Source organism: Tachyglossus aculeatus, chromosome 1, assembly GCF_015852505.1.
Source record: "Tachyglossus aculeatus isolate mTacAcu1 chromosome 1, mTacAcu1.pri, whole genome shotgun sequence".
In the NCBI taxonomy this organism is placed as follows: domain Eukaryota; kingdom Metazoa; phylum Chordata; class Mammalia; order Monotremata; family Tachyglossidae; genus Tachyglossus; species Tachyglossus aculeatus.
Window position 1 is genome coordinate 63,287,234 of NC_052066.1, and position 18,445 is coordinate 63,305,678.

Here is an 18,445-nt window from a genome sequence, read left to right on the forward strand (position 1 = left end):
GGTCTCTGTCTGTTCCCTTCTTTCTTTCTTCCCTCTCTCCTCTTTGGAAAGAAGAGGACGAGAGGTTTCTTTCTTTTGCGGTTTGGGAAAGTGAACATTCAGGAACTTTCAGAATATAAAAAGTGAGAGTTTCTTCTCTCAGGAGGTCAGTAGAGGGATCGAATCAGACACTCCCTCCCTTCTACTCTTCATCGGTCTCTGTCTGTTCCCTTCTTTCTTTCTTCCCTGTCTCATCTTTGGAAAGAAGAGGACGAGAGGTTTCTTTCTTTTGCGGTTTGGGAAAGTGAACATTCAGGAACTTTCAGAATCTAAAAAGTGGGAGTTTCTTCTCTCAAGAGGTCAGTAGAGGGATCGAATCAGGCACTCCCTCCCTTCTACTCTTCATCGGTCTCTGTCTGTTCCCTTTCTTTCTTCCCTCTCTCCTCTTTGGAAAGAAGAGGATGAGAGGTTTCTTCCTTTTGCGGTTTGGGAAAGTGAACATTCAGGAACTTCCAGAATATAAAAAGTGGGAGTTTCTTCTCTCAAGAGGTCAGTAGAGGGATCGAATCAGACACTCCCTCCGTTCTACTCTTCATTGGTCTCTGTCTGTTCCCTTCTTTCTTTCTTCCCTCTCTCCTCTTTGGAAAGAAGAGGAAGAGAGGTTTCTTTCTTTTGCAGTTTGGTAAAATGAACGTTCAGGAACTTTCAGAATATAAAAAGTGGGAGTTTCTTCTCTCAAGAGGTCAGTAGAGGGATCGAATCAGACACTCCCTTCTACTCTTCATCGGTCTCTGTCTGTTCCCTTCTTTCTTTCTTCCCTCTCTCCTCTTTGGAAAGAAGAGGACGAGAGGTTTCTTTCTTTTGCGGTTTGGGAAAGTGAACATTCAGGAACTTTCAGAATATAAAAAGTGAGAGTTTCTTCTCTCAGGAGGTCAGTAGAGGGATCGAATCAGACACTCCCTCCCTTCTACTCTTCATCGGTCTCTGTCTGTTCCCTTCTTTCTTTCTTCCCTGTCTCATCTTTGGAAAGAAGAGGACGAGAGGTTTCTTCCTTTTGCGGTTTGGGAAAGTGAACATTCAGGAACTTCCAGAATATAAAAAGTGGGAGTTTCTTCTCTCAAGAGGTCAGTAGAGGGATCGAATCAGACACTCCCTCCGTTCTACTCTTCATTGGTCTCTGTCTGTTCCCTTCTTTCTTTCTTCCCTCTCTCCTCTTTGGAAAGAAGAGGAAGAGAGGTTTCTTTCTTTTGCAGTTTGGTAAAATGAACGTTCAGGAACTTTCAGAATATAAAAAGTGGGAGTTTCTTCTCTCAAGAGGTCAGTAGAGGGATCGAATCAGACACTCCCTTCTACTCTTCATCGGTCTCTGTCTGTTCCCTTCTTTCTTTCTTCCCTCTCTCCTCTTTGGAAAGAAGAGGACGAGAGGTTTCTTTCTTTTGCGGTTTGGGAAAGTGAACATTCAGGAACTTTCAGAATATAAAAAGTGGGAGTTTCTTCTCTCGAGAGGTCAGTAGAGGGATCGAATCAGACACTCCCTTCTACTCTTCATCGGTCTCTGTCTGTTCCCTTCTTTCTTTCTTCCCTCTCTCCTCTTTGGAAAGAAGAGGACGAGAGGTTTCTTTCTTTTGCTGTTTGGGAAAGTGAACATTCAGGAACTTTCAGAATATAAAAAGTGAGAGTTTCTTCTCTCAGGAGGTCAGTAGAGGGATCGAATCAGACACTCCCTCCCTTCTACTCTTCATCGGTCTCTGTCTGTTCCCTTCTTTCTTTCTTCCCTCTCTCCTCTTTGGAAAGAAGAGGACGAGAGGTTTCTTCCTTTTGCAGTTTGGGAAAGTGAACATTCAGGAACTTTCAGAATATAAAAAGTGGGAGTTTCTTCTCTCGAGAGGTCAGTAGAGGGATCGAATCAGACACTCCCTCCCTTCTACTCTTCATCGGTCTCTGTCTGTTCCCTTCTTTCTTTCTTCCCTCTCTCCTCTTTGGAAAGAAGAGGACGAGAGGTTTCTTTCTTTTGCGGTTTGGGAAAATGAACATTCAGGAACTTTCAGAATCTAAAAAGTGGGAGTTTCTTCTCTCAAAAGGTCAGTAGAGGGATCGAATCAGACACTCCCTCCCTTTTACTCTTCATCGGTCTCTGTCTGTTCCCTTCTTTCTTTCTTCCCTCTCTCCTCTTTGGAAAGAAGAGGACGAGAGGTTTCTTTCTTTTGAGGTTTGGGAAAGTGAACATTCAGGAACTTTCAGAATATAAAAAAGTGGGAGTTTCTTCTCTCAAGAGGTCAGTAGAGGGATCGAATCAGGCACTCCCTCCCTTCTACTCTTCATCGGTCTCTGTCTGTTCCCTTCTTTCTTTCTTCCCTCTCTCCTCTTTGGAAAGAAGAGAACAAGAGGTTTCTTTCTTTTGCGGTTTGGGAAAGTGAACATTCAGGAACTTTCAGAATCTAAAAAGTGGGAGTTTCTTTTGTTTTTAAAGGAAAACCTTTTCATCTCTAGAGAACCCAGTTCACCTATTCCGAGTGCCCCTGAAAACGATGATTTTAGTCCCCTTTTAGATTGTGAGCCCACTGTTTGGTAAGGACTGTATTATGTTGCCAACTTGTACTTCCCAAGCGCTTAGTACAGTGCTCTGCACACAGTAAGCGCTCAGTAAATACGATTGATTGATGATTTTGAAACAGAAGATCCAGGGGCGATGGGAATTTTTTCCTTTTTAAGATTCAGGGCAAGTGCACTTTCCTCTTAGCTTCATTTTGTTGCATCAGCCACAGGACTGATTGAATTTGAATGAATTTTGCTCTTACTCTTTAATGGCCACCCCAAGCTTCTATGACTGCCTTCCCTGGGATGCTAGTTCATTTGTTTCCTCGATTCAGGTGGTGGGAGGACCTGCCTCACTGTACGAAGCTCAGAAAGAGTCTTATATCAGTAAATCCTACCACTTACGTGCCCCCCTGGATGTGGTGAACCAGAGTCCATTTCCTCGTGATCCCCATTTTACAGATGAGGTCACTGAGAATAATAATAATAATAATGTTGATAATAAAGTACAATACAATCATAAACAGGGGCACTCCTTGCCCACAACGAGCTCACAGACCGGGGGCGGTGGGGGACAGACATCAATGCAGATATCCACACACATATATTTGATATATACTCACTATGCATAGTGAGTAAAAAGGGCACATAGATAAGTGGAAGAGGCTGATGAAATTCGGCCTGAATGCTCTGGGCCAGGGGTTTTAATTTGTCGCAGACAATAACCGGGAGACCTCGGAGGCTTCTGCGATGTTGCGGGGAGTGTGATGGGACTCGACTTGCACTTTAAAGAAAAATACTAAAAACCCCATTCCCTCTGGCCTAGTCGATAGAGCACTAGGATCTGGGTTCCGATCCCGGCTCCGTCACTTGTCTGCTCTGTGAAGTTGGGTAGGTCACTGCACTTCTCTGTGCCTCAGTTCCCTCATCTGTGACATGGGGATTGAGACTGGGAGCCCCTTGTGAGACCCGGACTGCGTCATCATCATCATCATCAATCGTATTTATTGAGCGCTTACTATGTGCAGAGCACTGTACTAAGCGCTTGGGAAGTACAAATTGGCAACGTATAGAGACAGTCCCTACCCAAGAGTGGGCTCACAGTCTAAAAGGGGGAGACAGAGAACAAAACCAAACATACTAACAAAATAAAATGAATAGAATAGATATGTACAAATAAAATAAATAAATAAATAAATAGAGTAAAAAATATGTACAACCTGATTAGCGTTTTATATACCCCAGCACTGAGTAATAATAATCATAATGATAGTATTTGCTAAGCACTTACTACGTGCCAAGCACTGTTGTAAGCGCTGGTAGATGCAAGGTAATCGGGTTGTCCCACGTGAGGCTCGCAGTCTTAATCCCCGTTTTCCAGATGAGGTAACTGAGGCCCAGAGAAGTTAAGTGACTTGCCCAAGGTCACACAACAGACAAGAGTGTTGGAGATGGGATTAGAACCCATGTCCTCTGACTCCCAAGCCCGTGCTCTCACCGGTAGGCTATGCTCAGTATAGTGCCTGGCACATAGTAAGCACTTAACAAATACCATATTTTTAAAAAAAGTTTCAGGTTTCAGATCTTTAAACGTGCTGTCACTCATGTTACTTATTGAGCGCTTACTATGTGCATTCATTCATTCATTCAATCGTATTTATTGAGCACTTACTGTGTGCAGAGCACTGTACTAAGCGCTTAGGAAGTACAAGTTGACAACATAGAGAGACGGTCCCTACCCAACAGTGGGCTCACAGTCTAGGCTCAGGGATATAAGGTGCAGACTGCAACCGGTTTAATTTCTCAGCTGAGCTTCCCCCATCCTTTTGTGAGGGAGGAGGTGGGGAAAATCCCAAGATACATGAAGCATCCGTGCTTATATTATCCATGTGTAAAGCATTGTAAAATTCCCTGTGCCTATAAATGTTAGGATTTTGCGTGTGTAAAACCAAGCACACCAAAGATTCCAAGTCTGAACAGAAAAGCGAGCACCAGGGGGAAATGGGTGGAAACATTTATTTAAAAAATAGACTTAGAAATATACATATAGTACAGCTTAAGAGATATAGCACAGGCCTGCGAATCAGAGGATCTGGGTTTTAATCCTGGCTCTGCCGCTTGTCTGCTGTGTGACCCTGGGCAAGTCGCTTCACTTCTCTAGACCTCAGTTCCCTCATCTGTAAAATGAGGATTGAAAGTGTGAGCCCCAAGGGGGACAGGGACTGTGTCCAACCTGAGTGATTTGTATCTAGCCCAGCGCATAGAACAGTGCTTGGCACATACTAAGTGCTTAAGAAGCACCAGAGTCATTATTAATTATTATTACTGCACCATGTAATCAATCAATCAGTGGTATTTTTCAAGTGCCACCAAGGCACTTGGGAAAGAACAATACAGCCTTTTAGACTGTGAGCCCACTGTTGGGTAGGGACTGTCTCTATATGTTGCCAGCTTGTACTTCCCAAGCGCTTAGTACAGTGCTCTGCACACAGTAAGCGCTCAATAAATACGATTGATGATGATGACAGGTGAGTGAATAGGCATGCACCGTGCCCACAAGGAGCCCTCACTCTTAATGGGGAGGTAGACATGAAAATAAATTAGTGATGGGGAATGGGAGAGTGTGGGGGGGTGTATTGAAGTGCTATGGGGCTGGGATTCATTCCATTCAGTCGTATTTATTGAGCGCTTACTGTGTGCAGAGCACTGTACTAAGCGCTTGGGAAGTCCAAGTTGGCAACATAGAGAGACGGTCCCTACCCAACAGCGGGCTCACCGTCTAGAAGGGGGATGAAAAGCAAGTTCTTGAGAGGTACAGATCCAAGTACCTAGGCAATAATAATAATAATAATGATGGCATTTGTTAAGCACTTACTGTGTGCAAAGCACTTTTCTAAGCGCTGGGGGGGATACAAGGTGATCAGGTTGTCCCACGTGGGGCTCACAGTCTTAATCCCCGTTTTACAGATGGGGGAACTGAGGCTCCGAGAAGTGAAGTGACTTGCCCAAGGTCACACAGAAGACATGTGGCGGATCCGGGATTCGAACCCATGACCTCTGGCTCCAAAGCCCGGGCTCAATGGGAGAAATTCATTTGGTCAGTCGTATTTGTTAAGCCTTTATTGTGTGCAGAGCACTGTACTAAGCACTTGGGAAAAGTACGATACAACCTGTATATATGTATATATGTTTGTACGTATTTATTACTCTATTTATTTATTTTATTTGTACATATTTATTCTATTTATTTTATTTTGTTAATATGTTTGGCTTTGTTGTCTGTCTCCCCCTTCTAGACTGTGAGCCCACTGTTGGGTAGGGACCGTCTCTAGATGTTGCCAACTTGGACTTCCCAAGCGCTTAGTACAGTGCTGTGCACACAGTAAGCGCTCAGTAAATACGATTGAATGAATGAATGAATGAACCATAAACAGGGGCACTCCCTGCCCCCAACGAGCTCACAAACTGGGGGCGGTGGGGGACAGACATCAGTGCAGAGAAATAAAATGACCGATAAGTGCTGTGGGGCTGGGGGCACAGGGAGCACGTCAGGATGACGCAGAAGGGAGTGGGAAATAATAATAATAATAATAATGATAACATTTATTACGCACTTACTATGTGCAAAGCACTGTTCTAAGCGCTGGGGTGTTACAAGGTGATCAGGTTGTCCCACGGGGGGCTCACAGTCTTCATCCCCATTTTACAGATGAGGGAACTGGGGCCCAGAGAAGTGAAGTGACTTGCCCAAAGTCACACCGCTTACAAGGTGATGAGGTTGTCCCATGGGGGGGGCTCAGTCTTAATCCCCATTTTACAGATGAGGGAACTGAGTCCCGGAGAAGTGAAGTGACTTACCCAAAGTCACACAGCTGACAGTTGGCGGAGCCGGGATTTGAACCCACGACCTCTGACTCCAAAGCCCGGGCTCTTTCCACTGAGCCCCACTGCTTCTCTGAGGAAAAATGAGGGAAAATGAGGAAAAGTGGGGCTTACTCTGGGTCTAGGAATGAGAGCTTAGTCAGGGAAGGCCTCTAAGAGGAGGAGTGATTTTAGTAGGCTTTGAAAGAGCGGAGTGTGGCGGCCTGTGAGTTATGAGAGGGGAGGGATTTCATCATCAATCGTATTTATTGAGCGCTTACTATGTGCAGAGCACTGTACTAAGCGCTTGGGAAGTACAAATTGGCAACATATAGAGACAGTCCCTACCCAACAGTGGGCTCACAGTCTTCCCTTCCAGGCCAGAGGGAAGAAACGGGCAAGACGTCAGCAGCAAGGCAAGCAAGATGATGGTATGGGGAGTAGAGTGGTGTCAGAGGAGCAAAGAGTGTGGGCTGGATTGTCCTGGGAAATCAGGGAAGTCAGGTACAAGAGGGCGAGCTGATTGAGTGCCTTAAATCAATCAATCAATCGTATTTATTGAGCGCTTACTGTGTGCAGAGCACTGTACTGTGCACTTGGGAACATATAGAGACGTTCCCTACCCAACAACGGGCTCCGGTGGGAAGGAGTCTCTGTTTGATGCAGAGGTGGATGGGCAATCATTGAAGGTTCTGGAGGAGTGGAAAGATACGGACTGAACGTTTGTTTTGGAAAATGATCCGGGCAGCAGAGTGAAGGGTGGACTGGAGTGGGGAGAGACAGGAGGCTGGGAGGTCAGCAAGGAGGCTGAGGCAGTGGTCAAGGTCGGCTAGAAGAGCTCGGATCAGCGTGGTAGCAGGATTCTCGAGTTGTTGTGAAGGTAGATTTGGTGTCAGATTGGATATATCCCCGGCGTGGCTTAGTAATCATAATGGCATTTATTAAGCGCTTACTATGTGCCAAGCACTGTTCTAAGCGCTGGGGAGGTTACAAGGTGATCAGGTTGTCCCACCGGCGGCTCACAGTCTTCATCCCCATTTTACAGATGAGGTCACTGAGGCCCAGAGAAGTGAAGTGACTTGCCCAAAGTCACACAGCTGACAAGTGGCCGAGCCGGCATTTGAACCCATGACCTCTGACTCCAAAGCCCGGGCTCTTTTCCACTGAGCCACACTGCTTCTTAGTGACAGCAGCACCGGCTTGGGAGCCAGAGGTCATGGGTTCTAACCCCGCCTCCGCCACTTATCTGCTGCGTGACCTTGGGCAAGCCACTTAACTTCTCTGGGCCTCAGTTACCTCGTCTGTAAATTGATTGATTGATTGATGACACCCTATACAGCCTTTCTTTTTTTGCTGCCATGTTTCATTAATGTAATGACCTGAACTGTTTAAATGGAATGGGATGACCAATCTGATCCCAACAGACAATTCTCGGGTGTAAACATCCAGTGCTTAGAACAGTGCCTTGCACATAGTAAGCGCTTAATAAATGCCATCATAATAAAACATGGTAATTAGTAGATGTTCCTTTCTGTGGCATCTTGAACCCTGGCCTTGGGGCTTTCGATCCCGTCCTGATAATACTCATGATTAAATGGGTGGGGTCATTGTTCTCTCTGCCGCCATGGACTCATTGTTCCACCCTGACTCCTCAAATGATGCTTCAATGGAAACTTTAAAATTTAGGTGAGGAGCAATTGTGAGCTTCAGATGCGTCGTGATAATTTCCATGAAGTCTTTAGTGTTGCCATTCTGGCTAAACTCTTTTTCGCAGAAGTAAATTCTCTTTGGGAGAATTCCCATGCAGCAGTTTCCATCAGTCAATCAGTTTTGATGGTATTTGTTGAGCGCTTACTGTGTGCAGAGCGCTGTACTAAGCACTTGGGAGAGTACGGCGGAATTAGCGAATACGTTCCCTGTCCGTAATGATTTTACAGTCTAGAGCTATGTTATGTTGCCAACTTGTACTTCCCAAGCGCTTAGTCCAGTGCTCTGCACACAGTAAGCGCTCAATAAATACGATTGAATGAATGAATGAATGGAAAATGGGGATGGAGACTGTGAGCCCCACGCGGGACAACCTGATTACCTTGCATCTCCCCCAGCGCTTAGAGCAGTGCTTGGCACATAGTAAGCGCTTAACAAATACCATCATTATTATTATTATTATATGCTGGTCGAATGAGAAGAGTAAAGGATAAGGCCAAGGTTGCAGGCACATTAGACAGAGGATAATAGAAGGTAAAGTCTGGGGAGGTGGGGGAGTGGGGAAGGTGAGAAGTTCTGGTTTGGATTTATTTTATTTTGTTAGTATGTTTTGTTTTGTTGTCTGTCTCCCCCTTTTAGACTGTGAGCCCGCTTTTGGGTAGGGACTGTCTCTATGTGATGCCAACTTGTACTTCCCAAGCGCTTAGTACAGTGCTCTGCACACAGTAAGCGCTCAATAAATACAATTGATTGATTGATTGATTGTTTGAGGTGTCAGCGGGACATCCAGTAGAGAGTCCTGAAAGCAGACTTCCTGTGGGCAGGAAACCGACTCTATTATACTGTTATCTCCCAAGTGCTTAGTTCAGTGCTCTGCACACACTAAGTGCATAATAAATACGATCGATTAATTGTTTGAAGGAGAGAGATCAGGGCTCTCTGTGGGCAGGGAAAGTGTCCGTCATATTGTTATGTTGTCCTCTCCCAAGTGCTTAGTATAATAATAATAATAATAATAATGATAATAATGGCATTTATTAAGCGCTTACTATGTGCAAAGCACTGTTCTAAGCACTGGGGAGGTTACAAGGTGATCAGGTTGTCCCACAGGGGGCTCACAGTCTTCATCCCCATTTTACAGATGAGAGAACGGAGGCACAGAGAAGTTAAGTTAGGAAGCAGCATAGCTCAATGGAAAGAGCATGGGCTTTGGAGTCAGAGGTCATGGGTTCAAATCCCAGCTCTGCCGCTTGTCAGCCGTGTGACTTTGGGCAAGTCACTTCACTTCTCTGGGCCTCAGTTCCCTCATCTGTAAAATGAGGATTCAGACTGTGAGCCCCCTTGGGACAACCTGATCACCTTGTAACCTCCCCCAGCGCTTAGAACAGTGCTTTGCACATAGTAAGCGCTTAATAAATGTCATTATTATTATTATTATTATTATAAAGTGACTTGCCCTCAGTCACACAGCTGACAAGTGGCGGAGCTGGGATTTGAACCCATGACCTCTGACTCCCAAGCCCGGGCTCTTTCCATTGAGCCACGCTGCTTCTCCTGCTACTCCCCAACCTCTCCCGACTTTACCTTCTGTTATCCTCTAATGTGCCCGCAACCTTGGCCTTATCCTTGACTCTTCTCATTCGACCAGCATATAATAATAATAATAATGATGGCATTTGTTAACGATGGTGCTCTGCACACAGTAAACACCCAGTGAATATGATTGATTGTAGGTCTGGGACTCATCTGTGTAGAGTTGACGGTGAGAGAGCAAACGAATTCTTTTAGGGATTAGCTGTAAATGGAGAATAGAAGGATATTCAGAACTGAGCCTTGAGGGACTCGTAGGGTTAGGGGTGAGAGACTGAGGAAGAGCGACCAGAGATATGGCAGGAAAATCGTGAGAAGGCAGGGTCCGGGACGCCAAGCATAGCCAGGGTTTCTGGGAGAAGCAGCGTGGCTCAGTGGAAAGAGCACAGGCTTTGGAGTCAGAGGTCATGGGTTCAAATCTCTGCTAATTGTCAGCTGTGTGACTTTGGGCAAGTCACTTCACTTCTCTGGGCCTCAGTGACCTCATCTGGAAAATGGGGATTAAGACTGTGAGCCCCAGGTGGGACAACTTGATCAACTTGTAACCTCCCCAGCACTTAGAACAGTGCTTTGCACATATTAAGCGCTTAATAAATGCTATAAAAAAAAAGTGGTCCACGTTGTTAAAGGCAGCTGAGAGGTCAAGGAGGATAAAATGGAGTAGAGGCCATTGCATTTGGCAAAAAGAAGGTCATTGGTGACCTTAGAGAGGACGGTTTCCATGGATTGATGGGATCAGAAGCCAGATTGAAGGGGGTCGAAGAGAGGAAGGGGAGATTTGTTCGGACGACTTTGACACCCGTCTGCATGTTTTGTTTCGTTGTCTTTCTCCCCCTTCTAGACTGTGAGCCCGTTGTTGGGTAGGGACCGTCTCTATCTGTTGCCAACCTGTACTTCCCAAGAGCTTAGTGCAGTGCTCTGCACACAGTAAGCGCTCAGTAAATGCGACTGAATGAATGAATGAGATAGTGGGTGAACTCCTTGTCTTCCCTCCCAAACCCTGCCCTCTCCCTGACTTTCCCATCTCTGTTGAGGGCACTACCATCCTTCCCGTCTCACAAGCCCGGAACCTTGGTGTCATCCTCGACTCCGCTCTCTCGTTCACCCCTCACATCCAAGCCGTCACCAAAACCTGCCGGTCTCAGCTCCGCAACATCGCCAAGATCCGCCCTTTCCTCTCCATCCAAACCGCTACCCTGCTCATTCAAGCTCTCATCCTATCCCGTCTGGACTACTGCACCAGCCTTCTCTCTGATCTCCCATCCTCATGTCTCTCTCCACTTCAATCCAGACTTCATGCTGCTGCCCGGATTATCTTTGTCCAGAGACGCTCTGGGCATATTACTCCCCTCCTCAAAAACCTCCAATGGCTACCGATCAATCTGCGCATCAGGCAGAAACTCCTCACCCTGGGCTTCAAGGCTGTCCATCCCCTCGCCCGCTCCTACCTCCCCTCCCTTCTCTCCTTCTCCAGCCCAGCCCGCACCCTCCGCTCCTCCGCCGCTAATCTCCTCCCCGTACCTCGTTCTCACCTGTCCCGCCGTCGACCCCCGGCCCACGTCATCCCCCGGGCCTGGAATGCCCTCCTTCTGCCCATCCGCCAAGCTAGCTCTCTTCCTCCCTTCAAGGCCCTGCTGAGAGCTCACCTCCTCCAGGAGGCCTTCCCAGACTGAGCCCCTTCCTTCCTCTCCCCCTCGTCCCCCTCTCCATCCCCCCCCCATCTTCCCTCCTTCCCTTCCCCACAGCACCTGTATATATGTATATATGTTTGTACATATTTATTACTCTATTTATTTATTTATTTATTTATTTATTTATTTATTTATTTATTTATTTTACTTGTACATTTCTATCCTATTTATTTTATTTTGTTGGTATGTTTGGTTCTGTTCTCTGTCTCCCCCTTTTAGACTGTGAGCCCACTGTTGGGTAGGGACTGTCACCTATGTGTTGCCAATTTGTACTTCCCAAGCGCTTAATACCGTGCTCTGCACATAGTAAGCACTCAATAAATACGATTGATTGATTGATTGGGTGCCAACAACTCGCTTGAGGAGCACGGAAAGGAAAGGTAGGAGGGAGATGGAGCGATAACTGAAGCTCTGTGGTCAAGGAAAAGTTACTGTAGGATGGGGATCTTGTCTTATGTTGTCGAGTCACATCCGACCCATAGCGATGTCACGGACACATCTCTCCCAATACGCCCCGCCTCCATCTGCAGTCGTTCTGGTAGGGGATCCGGAGAGTTTTCTCGGTCAGAATCTGGAAGGGGTTGACCATTGCCTCCTTCAGCGTAGTCAAATTGAGTCTCCGCCGTCGACTCTCTCCCACGCCGCCGCTGCTCAACACGGGAGTTTTGACTTGTAGCAGATTGCCTGCCACTGGCCAAGCTAGGAATGGAATGGACAGGCCTCTGCTTGACTCTCCCTCCCTTAGTCGAGCCTGGCAGAGTCCTGAAAACTCTCCAGGTGTGGCCCCGAGGGGTAGGATGGGGATACGTGGACATGTTGGAAAGCGGTGGAGAAGAAACCACTGGAAAGTGAACAGTGGGAGAAGGTGGTCAAGGAGGGAAGAAGGGTGGGGGCAAGTGTTTAGTTAAGGGGCGGAGAAATGGGGTGGGAAGCGCGGGTGGAGGGGGTAACTTTGAGAGGAGGCGTGAGATCTCTTGAGATACTGCTGGGAAAGATGGGAGAGTCAGAAGGGGTGCGGGAGGAGGGAGGGACTGCACAGGAGAAGGAGTCTTTTAGACTGTGAGCCCACTGTTGGGTAGGGACTGTCTCTATATGTTGCCAACTTGTACTTCCCAAGCGCTTAGTACAGTGCTCTGCACACGGTAAGCGCTCAATAAATACGATCGTTGATGATGATGAGTGATTTTCAAGGGCTTCGCACCTAATGGTTTCAATTTTATCAATTATGTGGCCAGGTCACTGGCCCCCCTTTTAGACTGTGAGCCCACTGTTGGGTAGGGACCGTCTCTATATGTTGCCAACTTGGACTTCCCAAGCGCTTAGGACAGTGCTCTGCACACAGTAAGCGCTCAATAAATACGATTGATTGATTGGAGCAAGAGATGATGGGGCAGAGGGACGGGGGTTTGAGGATGGAGTTAAACATCTGAAACAGGTGGCACAGGCAGTGGGTATAGTGATGTTTATAATAATAATAATAGTAATGATGGCATTTATAAAGGAGGAAGGAGTTAAACAGCTGAAACAGGTGGCACAGGCAGTGGGTATAGTGATGTTTATAATAATAATAATAGTAATGATGGCATTTATAAAGGAGGAAGGAATTAAACAGCTGAAACAGGTGGCACAGGCAGTGGGTATAGTGATGTTTATAATAATAATAATAGTAATGATGGCATTTATAAAGGAGGAAGGAGTTAAACAGCTGAAACAGGTGGCACAGGCAGTGGGTATAGGGGAATCAGTAAGGATGAAGCAATATTTTTACTGGGCAGAGAGGGAAGAATTAAAGGAGGTGGGATGAATTTGAGATGGTTGGGGTCAGCCGGGTGTCCGGATAGCCGGTGAGCCCGCTGTGGGCAGGGATTGCCTCTCTCTGTTGCTGAATTATACTTCCCAAGCGCTCAGTACAGTGCTCCGCACACAGTAAGCGCTCGATAAATACGATGGAATGAATGAATGGGTTTCTGTGAGCAGCGCTCCACGGCTCGTGCCCAGGAGCAGAGGAAACGCACTATAGAGGTGATCTAATGCTGCGGCTTAGCAGTATGAGATCGGCAGAGGGATGGGGAACAAGGAAATCGAGTTTGGTGAAGAAGGTGATGTTTATAATAATAATAATAATGATGATGGCTTTTATAAAGCACTTACTATGTGCAAAGCACTGTTCTAAGCGCCAGATGAAGGCATTGATTTGTGAATCAAGAGAAGGTATTTGGGGGTATTGAGACCAAATAGGGCATTGTGACTTTAGAAAATTGGAAGGGGCCAAATGATCAGAGGGCTCTCTGGCAGAACGGGAGAGATTGCGGGGATTGGGTGTGCGCAGTCGGAAAAGGCAGGCGAGGACGTTGTGGTGGTTGGATAGAGGGATTTCAGGATTGGTGAGAGTGGCGATGGTTACCGCTCTTTTTAAACGGATTCAACCTAAGAAAAAAATGTGGGATTAAAAAAATTTGTCTAGGCAAAAGGTAATAACTAATAATAATAATGGCATTTATTAAGCGCTTACTACTACTACTACTACTAATAATAATAATGTTGGTATTTGTTAAGCGCTTACTATGCGCAAAGCACTGTTCTAAGCGCTGGGGTAGATACAAGATAATCAGGTTGTCCCACGAGGGGCTCACAGTCTTCATCCCCATTTTACAACTGAGGGAACTGAGGCCCAGAGAAGGGAAGTGACTTGCCCAAAGTCACACAGCTGACAAGTGGAGGAGCCGGGATTTGAACCCACGGCCTCCGACTCCAAAGCCTGGGCTCTTTCCACTGAGCCACGCTACTATGTGCAAAGCACCGTTCTAAGCACTGGGGAGGTTACAAGGTGATCAGGTTGTCCCACGGGGGGCTCACAGTCTTCATCCCCATTTGACAGATGAGGGAACTGAGGCCCAGAGAAGTGAAGTGACCTGCCCAAAGTCACACAGCCGGGATTGGAACCCATGACCTCTGACTCCAAAGCCCGGGCTCTTTCCGTTGGAGGAAGTTTCTTGAAAATATCATGGGGGTCATTTTTTGTTTTTTCCTCCATCCCGAGTGAAATGTTTCCTTCCCTCAAGCTAATATTTCTTCTAAACCTTTTACTGGCCCTTTGCAGGGCCCATCGGAGAGGCGGGAATAGTTCTCTCTTTCTAGCAGCGTGGCTCAGTGGAAAGAGCCCGGGCTTTGGAGTCAGAGGTCATAGGTTCAAATCCCGGCTCCACCACATGTCTGCTGTGTGACCTTGGGCAAATCACTTAACTTCTCTGAGCCTCAGTTACCTCATCTGTAAAATGGGGATTAAGACCGTGAGCCCCACGTGGGACAACCTGATCACTTTGTATCCCCCCAAGTGCCTAGAACAGTGCTTTGCAATAGTAAGCGCTTAACAAATGCCAACATTATTACCCCCTTTTAGACTGTGAGCCCACTGTTGGGTAGGGACTGTCTCTATATGTTGCCAACTTGTGCTTCCCAAGCGCTTAGTACAGTGCTCTGCACATAGTAAGCGCTCAATAAATACGATTGATTGATTGATTGTCAGGGAAACGTTAGGTCATCCCCGTTGGGTCCGCTACTTGCCTCCGGCTCTCACAGCTCGTCAGTTGGCACACGACTCCAAGGAGCCACCTTCTTAGGAGAACAGAAATTTCAGCCGATCTCGTAGCACCGACCCACAACATTCATTCAGTCATTCAGTCATACTTATTGAGCGCTTACTGTGTGCGGAGCACTGTACTAAGCGCTTGGGAAGTCCAAGTCGGCAACATATAGAGACGGTCCCTACCCAACAGTGGGCTCACAGTCTAGAAGGGGGAGACAGACAACATAACAAAACATATTAACAAAACAAAATAAATAGAATAAATAGGTACTAATAAAAAACAACAGTGGATCGCCTTCTTGGTACGCTTCCTCCGCCCCAGCGTACGAGCTGTGAAGCGCCGCTCGCAGAAATCCAGAGGCTTTCATTTACTTTTTCTGCGCATTGGCGTCCTTTTTCTGAACTGAATGTTGGAGGACGGTTAAATCTACCTCATCGCATTTTTAGCCGTCGGTTTCAAATGCGGGCAGTGAGATTTTAGGCCGTGAGCCCGCTGTTGGGTAGGGACTGTCTCTATATGTTGCCAGCTTGGACTTCCCAAGCGCTTAGTACAGTGCTCTGCACACAGTAAGCGCTCAATAAATACGATTGATGATGATTTGAGCAAATCCTTGAAGGTGGAACGAGACCCGGAAGAATCGAATCTGTTTACCTTTTCTTTACCTGCTGTGTGCTCTCCCGTCGCAGGTTGTCAAGACATTGCGGATGAGTTCCGAGCACAGGAAATCGACGGACAAGCGCTGCTCTTATTAAAGGAAGACCACCTTATGAGCGCCATGAACATCAAGCTGGGACCCGCTCTGAAAATCTGCGCGCGGATCAACTCACTCAAAGAATCGTAACAGGAATGGGAGGCTTTAGACCGGAGCGATCCTTTCCCCAGTTTGTAAATAAATAACTCTTAAACGCGTTACTGGTACAGCAGCGTGTACTGAGCAGATGGAGTCTCCATCTCTTCCGCATCCAGTCCAGAGAAAAATCAGCCTTCTAGCTCGTCCGTAATTAGCCAGCGTTCACTTTTCAGGTTCATAAAATGGAAGTGGCCTCGAAGGAATTGTTACACCGAGTGATGAGGTGGAACAGAGTTAAGGGAAAAGAAATGGAAGTCAAATGGGTTGTGATAGATTGGGTCCTTTTTAAGATCATCTCATTACTTACATTTCTCTTCTCCCGATGCCTCCACCACTGTTACCACCTTTCCCGAATAATGAATGTTCAGAGATTTCCCATGGTAGAGAATTTTTAGATTGGGGAATAGCAGGAGTGAAGAGCCATAGGGTCTGTGGGACGTTGAAGAAGGAGAAAATGCTGTTATGCATCTAGGTTGTTTTCTCTCTCATTTTGGGGGGTAGTCGGAGGGGTGAACTTCTGCAGAGGAAGCAGTAGAAAGCAGCTACTTGACAAACTGCAGTGAAAAGGATAATTGGCCAGAATGTCTGGATATGTTCGGCGCTTGTCCCGCTGCTTGCTTGGAAAAAGGCACTTGGTCCCGATTTCTACATTTGTTTAAAAAAAAAAAAGGGGGCGGGCGGGGAGAATCAGAATACCTGGCCCATCTCACCTGCTAGGAATATTTGCGGAATTACAAGCCAAGAGGCGGGAAATGCTTTGAGTGTCTCCGAAGAAGAGCGCTACTGAAATTCAGCGTTAATGCTCTGCAGTCGGTTTCTGGTTGGTTTGGTTTTTTTTTTCCCCCTCTAATTTTCTCAGCGGTAGAAAATGGGTTGCCCACCTCATATTATTCTGCTCTACAAAATGGAAGAGTGACGCGCAAATGGAATCCCACCCAGAGTCCTACCCCACGGAGGCGTTACCGTCAGTATTGGCCCGCCGCCGCACACCGCGGAGGACGTGACGCCAATGTCCCCGGCGGACGGTGACCACCCACCGCCAGAAAGGAAACAGTTCGGTCAAGCCAGCGTTGTTGTTCTCTGGATCGGCGTCCCAACTCGTCTGGCCATTAAAAGCCAAGGAACGGGCACTGCTTTCTCCTTCAACAAAACTCGCACCAGCCCGCAAGAGCGTCTCCCGGGCGGTATCGCGTTGAGGCCCGCTTTTTATCCCATGGTGTGCATCGGCAGCGTAAAGTCTGAGAGACCCTGGTAAAAACTAGGGATCGGAAACCGTGGAAAACCTGTCTAAGATCACAGCGACGGCCCCAGAGGACGGAGAAGGGCCGAAGGAGATTCACGCGACGCTCGGCCAGAGGTTTCTTTTGTCCATTTTCCGCCTCTCCCGCCCGCATGTTCACTCAGTGGGATTCACGTGGATGTTTCTTTCATTTGGAGTCTAACACACGCAAGCGGGTGACAGAGGTTGTTAAGCGGAAACTGTGAGTCCACAGGTTGCAGTTGGTTACACCGCTCTCTTCAGAAAAGATTGCTTTGAGCTAAGAGAAGACTGAAGAGAGCACAGATGTTTATCTTTTGGCTTTGTGTACACTAGAGACGGCTAATTATTTTTATACGAAATTACTGTGGATAACGTTTTTAATCTTTTAGATGCCTCTTGTCTGTCTGATTTCTTCTGGGGTTTTTTTTCTGTTTTAATTCCATGGTAGTGTCAGAAGATGCCGACCGGTAGCGTAGGATCGGCAAATGCATCCCAACGGTTCAGCCTGAGGTGGTTGTCGCTATTACACGTGGATTTGCTTTTTTGCTCAGTTTTTCATTACTGAGAGGAAAGTTTCCGGGGAAAGACTTCTCCGTCGATTATCTGCCTGGTAATCCTTCTGAGTCCGTGTACCCTGCCCTCCCCAAAGGGCCGGGAACTGGGGGACTCGGAGTTGAGGCTAGCTCTTCCTTGTTTTTCTCAGTTTCAAGTTTCTCCCGACAGGAGAGCGGTTGCAGGTGGGAAACCCCCAGGAAGAATTTTCAGCTGAAGCGGGGAGAAAAGAAATGCAGAAAACCATAGCGTCTCCTCTCCTCCCCGCTCAGGACAGCCCCGCTGCAGGCAGACCGACTGGAAAACCATTCATCGTCCACCGGCGTTCGCTTTCAGCTTAGGTAATGGGCTCGGCATTTTTATTTTTGACGCAATTCAGCACCGCGGTGGGGAAAACACTAGGCTAGCTCATGAGGACGTATTTTTGCAGTGAAATGGCTGCCTCGCGTGAGTCTGTTCGCCCGCCAGCTCTTACGTGGGGGTGGGTGGGGTACTGGTGGTTTGGCACGCCTCCCACCCTCCACGGCAGCGTTGCTTGCCAGGCATCCTGATAATAATTATTAATAATAATAGTTATGGTACTTGTTAAGCGCTTACTACGTGCCAAGCCCTGTTCTAAGCCCTGGGATAGAAACAAGTTAATCCGTTCGGACGCGGTCCCGGTCCCATCTGGGCCTCACGGTCTTAATCCCCATATTACAGATGAGGGAACGGAAGCCCAGAGAAGTGAAGGGACTGGCCCCCGATCACACAGCAGACCGGTGGCAGAGCCAGGACTTGAACCCACGTCTTTCCGGCTCCCACGCTCGGGCTCTGTCCACTAAGCCATGCT

General features: G+C 47.2%; 1 protein-coding gene across 1 annotated transcript in view; it reads left to right on the plus strand.

The window, feature by feature from the left end:
- The window catches only part of PHC3 (polyhomeotic homolog 3), a 90,666-nt gene extending 73,466 nt beyond the window's left edge, over positions 1 to 17,200 (plus strand). Inside the window, exon 12 of the mRNA XM_038745010.1 lies at positions 15,637 to 17,200. Coding sequence (XP_038600938.1) covers positions 15,637 to 15,791 — 155 coding nt within the window. The 3' untranslated portion in view covers positions 15,792 to 17,200. The remainder of the gene's footprint in view (positions 1 to 15,636) is intronic.
- The last annotated feature ends 1,245 nt before the right edge of the window (positions 17,201 to 18,445 follow it).